Raw genomic sequence first — 12,486 nt, 5'->3', positions numbered from 1 at the left:
AGTTTTGCCTTGCATTGGACCAGCTATATTGACCCTGTGCCATTTCTCTCCACTCCTTCACCAGGATAAACTGCTGGCATGGGAAGGCAACTGCCTTTCCATCTCTGTTGCATGGCAGCACCCATGCTGGATTTAACATCTGCTGGGGCAAAGGCTTTACCGGGAGCGTTGGTAGGGCTTGGGTGAGGCTGATGGGAGGAGAAACCACAGTGCTGGGGCAGCTCCTACTGCAGGGAGCTCACCCCAGAGACCGGTGGTAACTGTGGTGTGGATCCCAGTGGGAACTGGCTTTTTCTGGCAAAATAACCTCTCTAAGGTCACATCCCAGTACATAGTCCTTTGCAGAGCCCTGGAGCCACACAGAGTGAGAGCTGGAGGCACCTGAGCTGGGCTCAGTGCAAGAGCGGGCTCACCAGGTGAGCGTGGCATGGAGCCGGCAGTGAGCAGAGATGAGGGGCATGCCACAACCAAATACTTGAGGCCAGAAGACCCTGATTTCTCCTGCCTTCCTCTAGGATTGATGCAGCTGGTGCAAAGCGAGTGCAGGGAGCACAAATCCACCGCTGCCAGGCACTGTGATCCCTGCTCCACAGCAAAATACTGTGCCAGGGGCAGGGCAGGAGGTGAGAGCCTACTGTTGCTCACCGTTTTATGGCTAATTAGAAGTGGCCAGTAGGGGTCACTGATATCTATTTATTTTACCATAATTATTTTACTATACTTTTATACACATGCAAATAAATCTACAGAACACCCACAGGCAGCAATTGTAGTGGGGAAGTGTTGGTGTGCAATGTATTCATCAAGTGTACAGGCTGGGGGAAAATGCCCCTACATATGCCTGAAATACCAGTGTGAGCTTTGCATCCCTGCTCAAACCTCGTAGCATCATGAAACCACTGAGCCGTGCCAAGCACCACGGTACTGTGGTGGGGGGTTTCTGTTGTTCTCTGGTTCTGCCTTTGTCTTCCATCCCGTATTGGCAAAGAAGCTTTGAGAAAGATTCAGAGATTCAAGCCTCGGGGCAGGATATTGTGTCTGCTTGTCTTTCTGTGCAGTGCCCAGCACAATTACATCCCAAGTGTGACAGGTGCCTGGGGATCCTGACAGCAAAGTATTTGGCTGTGAAAAAACTCCATGAGTGTTTTGAGGGTTGTGTCTTCCTGAGCCCTGAATGGGATGGACTGAATTATCTACATGGGTGTTGTTAGGAACTGTTTTACTGGTGGGTTGTATTCTTCTGGTAGATGCACGCTCCAGGCATGCTGGCAGGATGTTAGCTGTCCAATTCTGCATCCACAGACTTGTTTGGCTGTCCCAGGTTGGCTGTGTTTCACTGATCTTATTGTTCCCAAGATGCTGTCAGTTTTGTGTGCTGAGCTCCTCTTGTACTGACATATCCCAGATTGCAAGCTCTGCTCAGAATGTCTTGGTGTTTTTTGGTTTTGGTGGGCTCAGCCCATCCATGAAACCTCTTCTGTCTTTGAGCATTTCCCAGCTGAGGTCTACTGGGGAATCCTCTGTGCAGCTGCAGACAGAGAAGCGGCAGAGGAGGTCCCTTCAGAACTGCAGAATCCAAGCTGGAGGAAATGGGACTTCATGCAACCCTCGGGCAAGTAGCAGCCTCCAAGTCAACAAAGGGTGGTCCGGCGTCCACCATCTTCCCTGCTTGACCCGGGTTGGTGGGGAACTTGAGAGGACCAACCCTCCACTGCCTTCTTCTGGTGGGGAGACTTTATTTCTGGCATTTACTTCTTCACTACCCAAGACCATAGGTACTTTAGAGGGATTTGTCCCTCCACAGGGTGGCACCTGCCCCTCCAGGGATTCCTTTTATACAGTTACAGGGGTCTATATAAAGTGCTGCCAGCTGGAAAGTATTTTGAAGAGATTCCTCCCTGCTCTTCACTAAGGGTCATAAATTCAGCTGGTATTTGAGAGAATCTCAAATGTACTTCCAGGACTGTTTGCTGAGGGCTTTACATCCGCCAGAGGCCACTTAAAATAAAAAGATTACTGGGAGTCAAGTGTTAGATTACCTGGTGCTTGTTAATTGCGCTGCAGAGGCTTTAGCAAGCAACTGGCTCTAGCAGAGAGCAGCACTTTGGTATGAATGGTGTTATATAAATGAACATAATGTAACCTAACGTCATGCTTCCGCATCATGTCACATCTCTGGGCTCAGGGCAGTGGTGAGTCCAGTTCAGAAGCATACCGGATACAGGAAAAGGCATGGGGGATGTGTGTGAAGACAGAGTGAGAATCAAGGCCTTTGGGATCTGAGGAAGGAGTGCTTTTCAGTGCTCGGGTGTTCAGGCATACTGAGTTCAGTTCCTGTCTCCCTTTGGCTGTATGGCCTTGGGATCTGATTTTGAGAAGGGTTGAGTTTAACGGAAGCAGTAAATGCCGAGACCACCTGAAAATCAAATGCTCTCCTTCCCGCGGGGCTTATTTCACCTAGACTTGTAAGAAGCTTGAAGTCCTACTTTGACAGGTCGCCTAAGAAAGCAAAGGACTTCAATCGTTGCTGCCATCAGTGCACATGCACAGAAACCTGAACAGACCACAACTGTGAAGGCTCCAAGGCAGCAAGGCCTGATGGAAATGAGAAACCTCACGAGCTATGAAAATTTCATCAGCTGGCGCTATGGAAGCAAGAATCTGGAAGTGCAGAGCAGATGGGCAGCCTGGATTCTTGAAGCCATTGTCCTTCTGATTGTTATCTGACTCTGGCATAGGGAGGATTTGGAGAATTTATGGGGGCACAAGGACCGAAGGCTATCTTGAAATATCCCTGCCTGACACGTGGCGTGGTGCAGATGCGATTGCTGGGTGCGCAGCAGAGGTTTTTGCACAATATTCCCAAGGTCATGGAAGCAGGGTCCTGCTGAGCACCTGTCTTTTATTGTGTAAGAGAGGGGACCGTGTGGGCAGAGCTTGCAGTGCTGCAAGCTGGTACTATCTGAATGCAAATCTGAAGGCTTTGTAAATGCTGCACATCATCCAAATACTATCATCGTGACTATTCTCAGCCACACGAATTTCCTCTGGAGTAGGCTCCAGTATTTACCATGTGAATAATCATTTCAGGAGCTGTTTGTGAAAGAAACGATAGTAGGGAAAGGGAGCGGAAGGTGAGCAAGTCCATGCACCAGACATGGGAGGCAACAAAGTACCTGTGTGAGGTACTCAGAGTGGAATAAATGGAGCAGTTTGTGTCAAGATTAAAATGTGTTGACTTCTTGAGGTCCCAAGGCTAGAACAACAGAGTGGAAGATTTTGCAAATGAAGACCAAAGCACGTTAATAAATTGCATCCAGGCCCTTGTTTGCCTTTGACTAGAACACACTGCCCTCAGCCCCTCTGCTTTAAGAATGCAGCAGTCGTCCTTGAGGCTTTTAGGCAGATTTTCCGATTTACTCCCCCCCTCGCTCCTTCTCCTCTCACGGAGGACCCTTCCCTAGTGACAGGCTGTGATGCGCGGCAGTCTGTCACCGTGTTTCTCAGGAAGCGAGGCACATAACAAGGGCAAGGAGCTAACCCTGGACACTGGATCCCAGTGAATTGTCCTGGCTGGCGAACACCTGAAGCGGGTGGATCACTTTGGGGTCCCAAGTACACCCTCAGGCTTTTTTTCTGCCATCCTCATCAACTCAGGGGCTGAGCTGCCTCTTTTCAAGGTCTGCTCTCAGCTCTGTAACCTCGGAGATGGCCGGTGCGGTGCCCAAAGGCTGCAGCCTGCCTGCTCAGCTGGAGCCTCCAGAAGCACAAGGCAGGGTCTTCATCCTTCCCCAGCCGGGCGAGAGGCCTCTGCCAGCGCAGTGCTGCGGACGGCAGCTGAGCAGCCGGCGGGCCACCCCGTGTACTTCCACACGTCTGAAGGGACCTCACCCTGCCAGCTTCCCACCCGAGGGCACACGGTCCCGCTCAGCCGCTCCGCTCCTGTGCCATGACCCGGGCACCGCCTCTTCTCTCCCCCCCCCCCGGCATTCAGGTTCGGTCGTCCCGACCCTCCTCCCCGCGCGGCCCCGTTGGTTTCGTCTCGTAGCCCCTCTCCCTCGGCCCGCCCCTCTCCTCGCGTTGCCGCGGTGACGGGGGAGACGCGCCGCGCGCCGCCACGCCTGGCCCCGCCCCCCCGCTTGCCGGCCGATGACGCAGCTGCGCTGCGGCGTGGGGATTCCGCCGGATTACCCGGCGTGCCCCGCGGCAGAATGGCGGCCTGAAGCGGGAGCGTGGGGCCGAGCCGAGCGGGGGCAAAGTTTGGGGCGGGCTCGAGGTGGGGCCGAACCTTGGCAGAACCGGCCGCAAAGTCACTGGGACCCCGGGCGGAGCCGAGCCCGACCGGGTCAGAGCCGGGCTGGGGCCCTAGGGGCGGGGAGCGGGGAACGCGACCGGCTCGGGACTGAGCCCGGGCCCAGGCGGGGCCCCTCTGCGCCCCCGGCCTCGGCGGCCTTGCCGGGCGGGCTTCCCTGCGAACGGGAGGGCTCTCCTTGTTCCCGTGTGTGGGCCGGGGTCGGGAGGAGGTGTCGCGTTCCCCGAGGGCTGCGGGTCTGGGAGGCTCGCACCCTGGGCAGGGGCAGTCAGCCAGGCGGGGTGGGTGGCGGGTGGTGGCCGGGTGCGGGAGCATAGTGGGGCCGCAGCCTCGGCCCTGAGGAAGGGGCCGTCCCCACGGGGAAGGCTGGTAGTACTACTGCCTCGGCCATCAGGGCTTTAGGGAGCTCTCCTTCCTGGGGGAGAGATCTGTGGTGGGGAGCAGAGCAGGCATGGAAGCAGCAGGCCAGGCTAGGTCTGTGCAAGGTGTAGCCTTGTCTGGGTGATGGGAGAGGTAGGTAGTGGGGAGATGTGAAAGCTGTATCTGTGCAGGGAGCATTGCTGAAGTAGGGGCTGGAAGGTGGAAGAAGTCTGCACCAGCATGTGTGTGTCAAAGAACCAGAGTATCATTGACAGAGGCAGAACTGGAAGGGAGGCAGTAGTACTTGTCTTGTGCCAAATCTGGCAGGGGGGGATTGGAAATTTTCTACCAGCCTGAACATCCTCTCTAGTGGAAGAGATGCTTCCTGCTATAGAATTAGTGAGTGGCCCCTGGGAACATACGAAGACTCTAAAGAAGAACAGACAAACAGTAAATACTGAACTGCCTCTTGCTTTGGGCTTGAGCACACTGCATGGAGCAGAGTAAAAGATCAAATGCTAATAAACAGATTTGTAGATGGGCAGGAGATTGTACTGGTAGGCATCATAGTGTGCAGGTGATGTGCAAGTCTGGCAAGGCTGAGAATGACCTAGATCTGAGAGATGCCAGGTGTACATTGTCCACTGAAAAGAATCATCCATCAAAGGTTGATAGTTCTGTGCCAGCAAAAGCTTTTCAGAGGTATGCATCTCTGTTTTACAGATTCAGAGAAAACTGAGATAAAGGGCCTATGTAAGAGGAAGCAGTGGGTCCTTGTTGAAGCACCAGACAGCAGGTAAGAAAACCAGGAACGAGCTGATGCTGAGTCAGACTGCATTCTTTTGATCCCACTACTTACTTTTTTTTTGAGGATATGTGAACCACGTACCTTAAAAAGTGTCCTTTTCCATGGTGTTCTCTGCATCCTGGTAGGCCTGTGTTGCCTGCATTGAGAAGCCAGGGGTGTCAATGAATTGGGAGTGACTCTGAAAAACTCATTTAGAGCTCCTGGGAGGAAATTTCAATTAAAGCTGTAAGCCAGTGCTCATCACATGCCACCCAGAGAAGCAGTCCAAAGTCTGCACTTTGAAGTAGCTGCGTTGTCTGTGTAATCACAAGAGGTGCCAGAATCCCAATGAAATCCTTCTGATGATCTGCTCTTGCCATAATTGCAATGCCAAAGTTAAGTAATTCTAGTGACCCTTTCTTCTGTTAGATTATTTATTCCAACCACATTGTTTTTTCCACACGTATTTTAACTGATCCCTTGATGGTTGCTGCAGGTGTACTGCTGGCCTTTCTGTCCTCTCCTGAACTCACTGTTGAGATCCAATTTGAAGGAGCAGCTATTTGGTACCCAAGCAGCTGGTCCTTTGATTATACCTTTCAGGACTTATCAAATCACTTTTAGTACAACTCCTTTTCTTCACTTACTGAATCACTGCAAAAAGTGTATGTATCCCAATAGTGCTTTGCATACAGTGTGTTTCAGCTTCTGGATGTTAAATCAGCATTTAAGCAAGCAGGTCTTGGCTGTGGTATTATGAGCTTTTGGCTATCCATTTTTTCCCAGGCACACAGTGATCTTGAAATCATGGGAATGTATTTCGGCAGGGCCAGCAGAGTTCCAAAGTGCAAGCCATGGCTATCTTCATCTTTAATATTAACAATGCAGTGGGTCAGGAGGGGAAGAATTATGTGTCAAGACATGTTGCCTCTTGAAACCAGCTTTCTGAACCAAAGATGACCTCGCATTCTTTTCCAGTCTGTTTCAGGTTGTCTGTTGGCTGCTAAGTCACTTGCTTTGCAGCTTTGAAGCCCTGAATTCTTACCTCTGCTATCTGCTCTAACTACGATCATGTGACATAGTATGTAGGGGAAATAGACTACAGCTATGAAAGAGGTCCAGTCCTTTGCAGGTCAGCCCCCTTTTTTGCCCCAGAGCAGGACAAGTAAAGTCAGATGGGATAAATTTTGGTCAATGTGCTGGTGTGAATGGTGCCAGAGCTGTCTTGGAGAAAGGGTTTGTGGTGTGGCATATAAAGTGCTTTTAAAAAGGTGAAGAAAGCCAAGCTATTTGAAAAATAGCAAAGTAAACAAGTTTCAGTAATATGCCACTGTATTTTTTGGTAGTTGTTTGAAATAGACTCAATGCTTGTGAGTTCTGGAGGTGAGCTCCCTAACCTCTTAAAATGTCTGCTGTGTTTTATGGTGGGTTGACTGAAAACGACTCTGGGATTTCTGTGTATTGACACATCTATAGCATGGTCCCATTAAGTAGTTCTGGTGCTCATAACAAATTAACAGTGTTGTGTACTTGTTAGCAAGGGTCTAGCTTTTACAGCACAGTGTGACAAGAGTAATGCCATTCATGTTGCTGGGAGATGTACAATATGTAGGGGTCTCAATGAGTCTGCATATGGTACAGATTGAGAGCAGGATTCCTTTGCTAAGAAATGAAGATCTGGCTTTTTGGCTCATCTCTGCTCTTTTGACTGGGTTGTCAGGAACCGGAATTGTCATAATAGAGCAGAATTTCTTGGCTGTTCAACTTAGTTGATGCTTTGAGATTAAATTTAAGGCCCTGAAGCTGTGTACGTTCATCTCCTTGCTTGAAGACTTTGGCTGGGGAGATATCCCCTTTTCATACGACACCTTGAGCTATGGAGAGAGTAAGTGCTTGTGGCATTTGTGCTAGCTGTTTATATTTCAAGTCACTAATAACTAGGTAAATATGATCCTCTCTGAGGAGGATCCTTTTTTACATAGGACAGCAAAGGAGCTATGTCCGTAATCTGCGCAAACAGCGCTGATGCCTTAGGGCATGAAATCATCCATCCTGTTTCCCTGCCAGTTCCCCTGCCTGAGGGCTTTTCCTTAGATCTAGATTGGCTGAGTTTGTAACTGCAGTAGGAAGAATGTTACTTTTAAAAACTGAAGTACCTTTACAGCTGGTTGGAGAGGGAAGGGTGACCTGTGGTCAGAATTCTGAACTACAGTGTAGGGTACCTAATTTCTGACAGATTTATTGTGTGAGTGTGTTCAGGTTGTTACTGTTTCTTGCTCTTCATTCTTTGGTTGCAGTATACAATTGACGCCCATCTTATTGGTGATTTGAGAAAGAGTTCCTTAAGTGTCTACAAGATGCTTGGATACTGTGGTGTTGAATGCTTTAGTAAAGTTCAGTGGAGGAGAGATGAAAATGATATTCCAAGCTATGACTTCAAAATGAGGTGGCCTCCTGTGTGATCCGCTGTCCTGGGTATTCTGTAGCATGGTGAAATTGCTATAGAGTGGAAATCAGGCCCTACCTTGTTTAAGACAACTAGGCACTTTGAGATTCTCTCCATTCTTTACTTTCCCAGGAGCTGTTTGCTTGTTTTCCTGGCTTTTAACACCTAGCTGAATCATTTTGACTTTAATTGATCTTCTCTCTTTTTTGCCCCACCATTTGTTCAAGACTTGGAAATTGTTCTGTTCATGTCAGGATGGTTATGTATGATCTTACTGCTTATGTCCTCGGACAGAGAGGGTTGAAGGCAGCAGCTTGCAGGCTGGCTCGTATTTGGAATGACATGAGCCACCCTCTCTGGAGTGTTGTCCTGTGAGCTGTGCTTAGGACGGAAATGGCATGGAAGGCCCTGTAGGAGTGTGAGAATAACATTGCAATGGTTGGAATGCAGGATAAGCATCACTTGGGTGGGCTCAGTTTTCCTCTGCTTTTCAACAATGCTAGGTGCCAAGCCTGAGGAAGACCGCTGTGCAGAGGTGAAGGAGCTGGAATGTATTCTTCAGTTGAGGTGAATGCAATTCAGTGAAACTGATAGGCATCAAACTGAATAATGATTTTAAAGTATTTTCACATGATGTCTAATCTGTGGAAATTCACTACCACATAATAGCACTGAGGCTAAGAGCTGAGCAGGATTCAGAAAGATCAAGCGCTTATGAGTGGAAACGTTCAGACTTGCTTTAGCTAAAGAGCTTGCTTTAGAAGGTGTATTTTTCAGACACAACCCAATCTCCTAACAGGTAAAGGTTTGAAGAAAGGGCAGTTTGTTCCATAATTGCCCACTGAAGCTTTTTGCTCCATCTTTTAAACCACCTTGTATTGGCCCACATCAGAGGCAAAGGCACTGAATCACACATATTTGCTGTTAGGTGGCCACTAACCTTTTTTTCGGTGATAACTGCATTAGTTAAAAAACCATCAGCCAAAACACAAACCCACAAAGCACTCCAGCTGCTTTGATTAGGCCTGGTGCTTGAGGATTTTAAGCCGGTGAAGAGCAGGGTCCTTGGAAAGATAGTGCAGTCCACAGATAAGGACTGTCTTATTCGTGAATGTGAACACATATAAGTATTGTCTCTTCATGCCAAGTGGTCAGGAAAAGCACTTTGTGCTTCCTGCTGTTGCTTGTAAAAAGGGAAAGAATGTGTGGAGTTTGGCCTTTCCACGTTGCAGTCTTGTAGTGGACTTCAGTCCAGAGGGCAATTGAAATGAAGGGCTTTAAGGCTGTTCGAGTGAGATCCAGTATGTTGTAGTGTGAGCCTCAGCACACTCATGTCTGAGAAGACAGTCTGTGTCCTGTGCTCATGTCCAATCTATGTTGAGGATCAAGAGAATCATCAGTGCTGCTTAGTCAAGTAGGCATAAATTCAGTTTGATGAATAGGCTAATAAAGGTAAGTGGCAGTGGTATGGAGGCACATGTACAAAGGTGTATGTTTGTAAGGTTTTCCTAAATGCAAGGGGTACTCCTGAAGAAAAAGGTGTGCATGAGGGGATTCTCTGAGCTAGGAGCAGGTCATGCAAACCTTGAGATCCCTGTATGGGTGCCCTCTTTATGGGCTGTTCTAGGAACAACATGTGCTTTAGGGTACAATGTAACCCTTTTGTGGCAGGCGTAATAATGGCTGAGTAAAGGGTTACTGATGTTCACAGAGGTTTTGTGGTGCTGAGAAAATGAAATGGGTCAGGATTGGAAAATAAGGTTTCTTGCAAGGGTTAGGCTGGTTTTCAGACACAGAGAATCTGGTTTGCTGCTGGTGGCAAGAGAGAACTGGTTTAAATTTCTGATTTCTGGAGGTCAGCAAATTCAGAACTGAAAGTCCCATAGTGACTACTGTGTCTTTGCTCGAGTTCAATATTTGTATTTTGAGTCCGTGATATAGCTGGCTTTGGCAATGCTGTGGGAGTCATAACTGGGTTTTCTTACTCTTGTGTTTAAAGTCTCAGTTGTCCAGCTGCATTAATGTGACACTCATGCATGAATGGTTGTGAAATTAAAAGGGACACATGGGGTAGTTTCCTTAACTATTGGAGAATTATACTTAGGCTCATAAACAGCCTTACAGCATTTGTAACAAAATAATTTAAGTTTTTCCTGAGATTAATAATTAGATAATCATTGTGGCAGTAAGATTTTTGACCATTATTTTAGCATATGCTACTCAGGGTAACTACTTTTAGACCTGGGTGCACAAGCTTTCTACAATTTCCAGAGATGCCTTGTTTCATTATCTCCTAAATCAGATTTCATCCAGCAGCATTTCTGTTCATTATTGAGGGCTTGGCTGCTGCCCGTTGGGAGGTGACTTGAAATCTGGTCTGTTTCACATAACTTAAAAGTGATTGCAGTTAGTTCCACTGTCTGTTTTTTCTTGTGTGTTTTTATTTATATTTTTTTTCCCTTATGGAGAACTCTTCCCTTTTCCCTTTTACATGTGGGAGATCTATACACAGTGTACTGTGTGCACAGTCCTTTGGGGGGGGGGGGGGGGGGAGAAGAAAATAATGTAAAATGACAGGATATATGTTTAAAATTAAAATTGTTTTAAGTAACCTTTCTTGAGAGTGGACTTCAAGTTCACATCCTACCTTTAAGGGGTTTTATTTTTCTGAGCAGAAAGTGTCTCATGCACTAAAATATGCAAAATATATTTCTTGAACTTTTAGAATTGAATTTCTAAGCATTGTTTGCACTATGGTTATGTAAATACCATGAAATAAAAACTGCTCAGAAGGATTTTCTCAGGTGACTGCGTTTTGCTAGTGATACACTCTATAGTAGGTGTTTGTGTAGGCACTCAATCCAGTTTCTTCTTGGGTTAGTGCAGAGTGTCATTTTTGGGAAGCTTCTCATACCAGGTTAGATTGATTCCTGAAAGGAAATCACCCTTGCTGGGCTGCAGAATTTCTGCAGAATCTACTTATAAGTGTCTCCGTTTTCCCTTGATTAGATGATGCCTTTGTAAATAGGTCCCCAGGTGCATCTGAAATGGCTATAATAGAATTCAGTGTCATCAAGGCTCCAGCTGGATGGGTAGAGCTGTATTACTATGCAGCTCCAGAGATGATTTACTACCTGACTGACAACTTGCAATATAAACATTAGTCCAAGCATGATCTTGTCCCAAAACCCTGCCTGCACAGGGAGCCAGGAGTCTTCCTGCCACGCGCCATAAATCGTTTATGGTTTGCTCATGCTCGTACATTTGAAAACCAGCTGTGTACTGGGGATTAGCAGTTTGCAGAAGGCCCGTGCGGGGCTAAATTAGGGTCTCTTGCCCTGGTGGTGAATGCTGGTGTCAGAATAGCAGGAGTGCCTCTCTGCAGTGGGAGGAGACAGTTAACTCTAGGAATGGGGGGTGGATGCAGGGTATCTGTGAGGGTACAGCAGCCAGGGGAGAGCATTGGATTGCTCAGATGCCTGGCTGATAGCTGTCCAGCATGGTGAAAGACTGAACAATTAATTGTTGACTGTATGTCTTTTAAATTTTATTTATGTATTTATTATTTCTATATATTTTGTATGTATAATGTATGTACACACAAAATACAAGCAGACTATTTCTGTCTTCTAGAAGCTGAAGGAGTTTTGGGGTCTTTCTTTTACATTGTGATGAGTGGTTTCCTTTTTTCTAGCCCAAGGTAGCAGAACCAAATTATATGTAAGGCCATCTGGGGCTTCAGAACTAATTTCAGCTTTAATAAAAAGTTTCACTGTGTCACTTGAATTTATTACAGCTTTGCAACTTCAGCTCCCAAAGTATGACTATTTTTGGGCTGGCTGTGATAATTTAAATCACCTCCTGGAGCTTCTAATGACTAACTTGTGTTTATGGTGAAACCTCCCATTTATCCAAACCCTGGAAGCACAATCTGTTTGATAACTCTTAAATGTACGATGCTTTTACATTGATGCCTAGTACATCAAAGCCTAAAGTCAGTTGGGACCTTCAGGTCTTTCTGTAATGAGGAGAATATGCAGATTTTGCTGTACAAATGAGACTAGACAGTACAGTTCAGATACCTCCTTTGTGCTGGCTGAAGGACCAGCTGCTGAGTAAAGCAGATAGAAGCAGATCATTTTTAGCTGGGTTGGTGTTGCCATCAACAAATTCTTTCTTGGGTGGGTTGGGTAAGAATCTGGGTGGAATGTGTCATCAAGGTGCCCTCTCCTAGATGCACCAGCTGAACATAAGTGCTTCCAGACTGTACCGTGAGCCAGCGGGCTCTGGGTAAAGCAGGAGACTTGTTTCCAAAATGACACAGCTAGTTCTTAATATTTTGTTGAAGCTGCTGTGCAAGCATCCCTCTGAAATAAGGCCATTTTCCTGTAGCTTCCTTTTCTCCTCCCTGTCATAGGTTTGGGGAGAGTAGCTGGAAGGGCTCGTCCTAGGCTTCTTTGAGCCTAGGATTTGCCTCCATTTTTCTGACTCCTTTTGGTGAAAGGCTGTACAGTCTGCTTGATTCTGTGCTTTGCTGAGATGGAGGCCGGATAGCACCACATATGTTTGTGGCTGTTTATG

At 47.3% G+C, this 12,486-nt stretch overlaps 1 protein-coding gene across 6 annotated transcripts in view; it reads left to right on the top strand.

Annotated features, from left to right (window-relative positions):
- Positions 1-4,613: 4,613 nt before the first annotated feature.
- Positions 4,614-12,486, top strand: part of TJAP1 (tight junction associated protein 1) — a 39,155-nt gene continuing 31,282 nt past the window's right edge. For 3 of the 6 annotated variants that reach the window (XM_061470986.1, XM_061470991.1, XM_061470992.1), the window contains exon 1: positions 4,614-5,468. Coding sequence is in view for 1 of the 6 variants with exons in the window: in XM_061470990.1 (XP_061326974.1) it covers positions 9,340-9,357 (18 nt within the window). In the remaining 5 variants the exon portion in view is untranslated. Of the gene's footprint in view, positions 5,469-7,169; positions 9,358-12,486 lie in introns of those variants that run through there. The other 3 variants (XM_061470990.1, XM_061470987.1, XM_061470993.1) reach the window with 1 other exon arrangement.

The sequence above is a fragment of the Pezoporus flaviventris genome, unplaced genomic scaffold, assembly GCF_033815535.1.
Source record: "Pezoporus flaviventris isolate CSIRO_AGI_PZ_B2104156 unplaced genomic scaffold, CSIRO_AGI_Pfla_v1 ptg000066l, whole genome shotgun sequence".
Lineage (NCBI taxonomy): Eukaryota > Metazoa > Chordata > Aves > Psittaciformes > Psittacidae > Pezoporus > Pezoporus flaviventris.
This window is presented reverse-complemented; position numbering and strand designations above follow the sequence as displayed.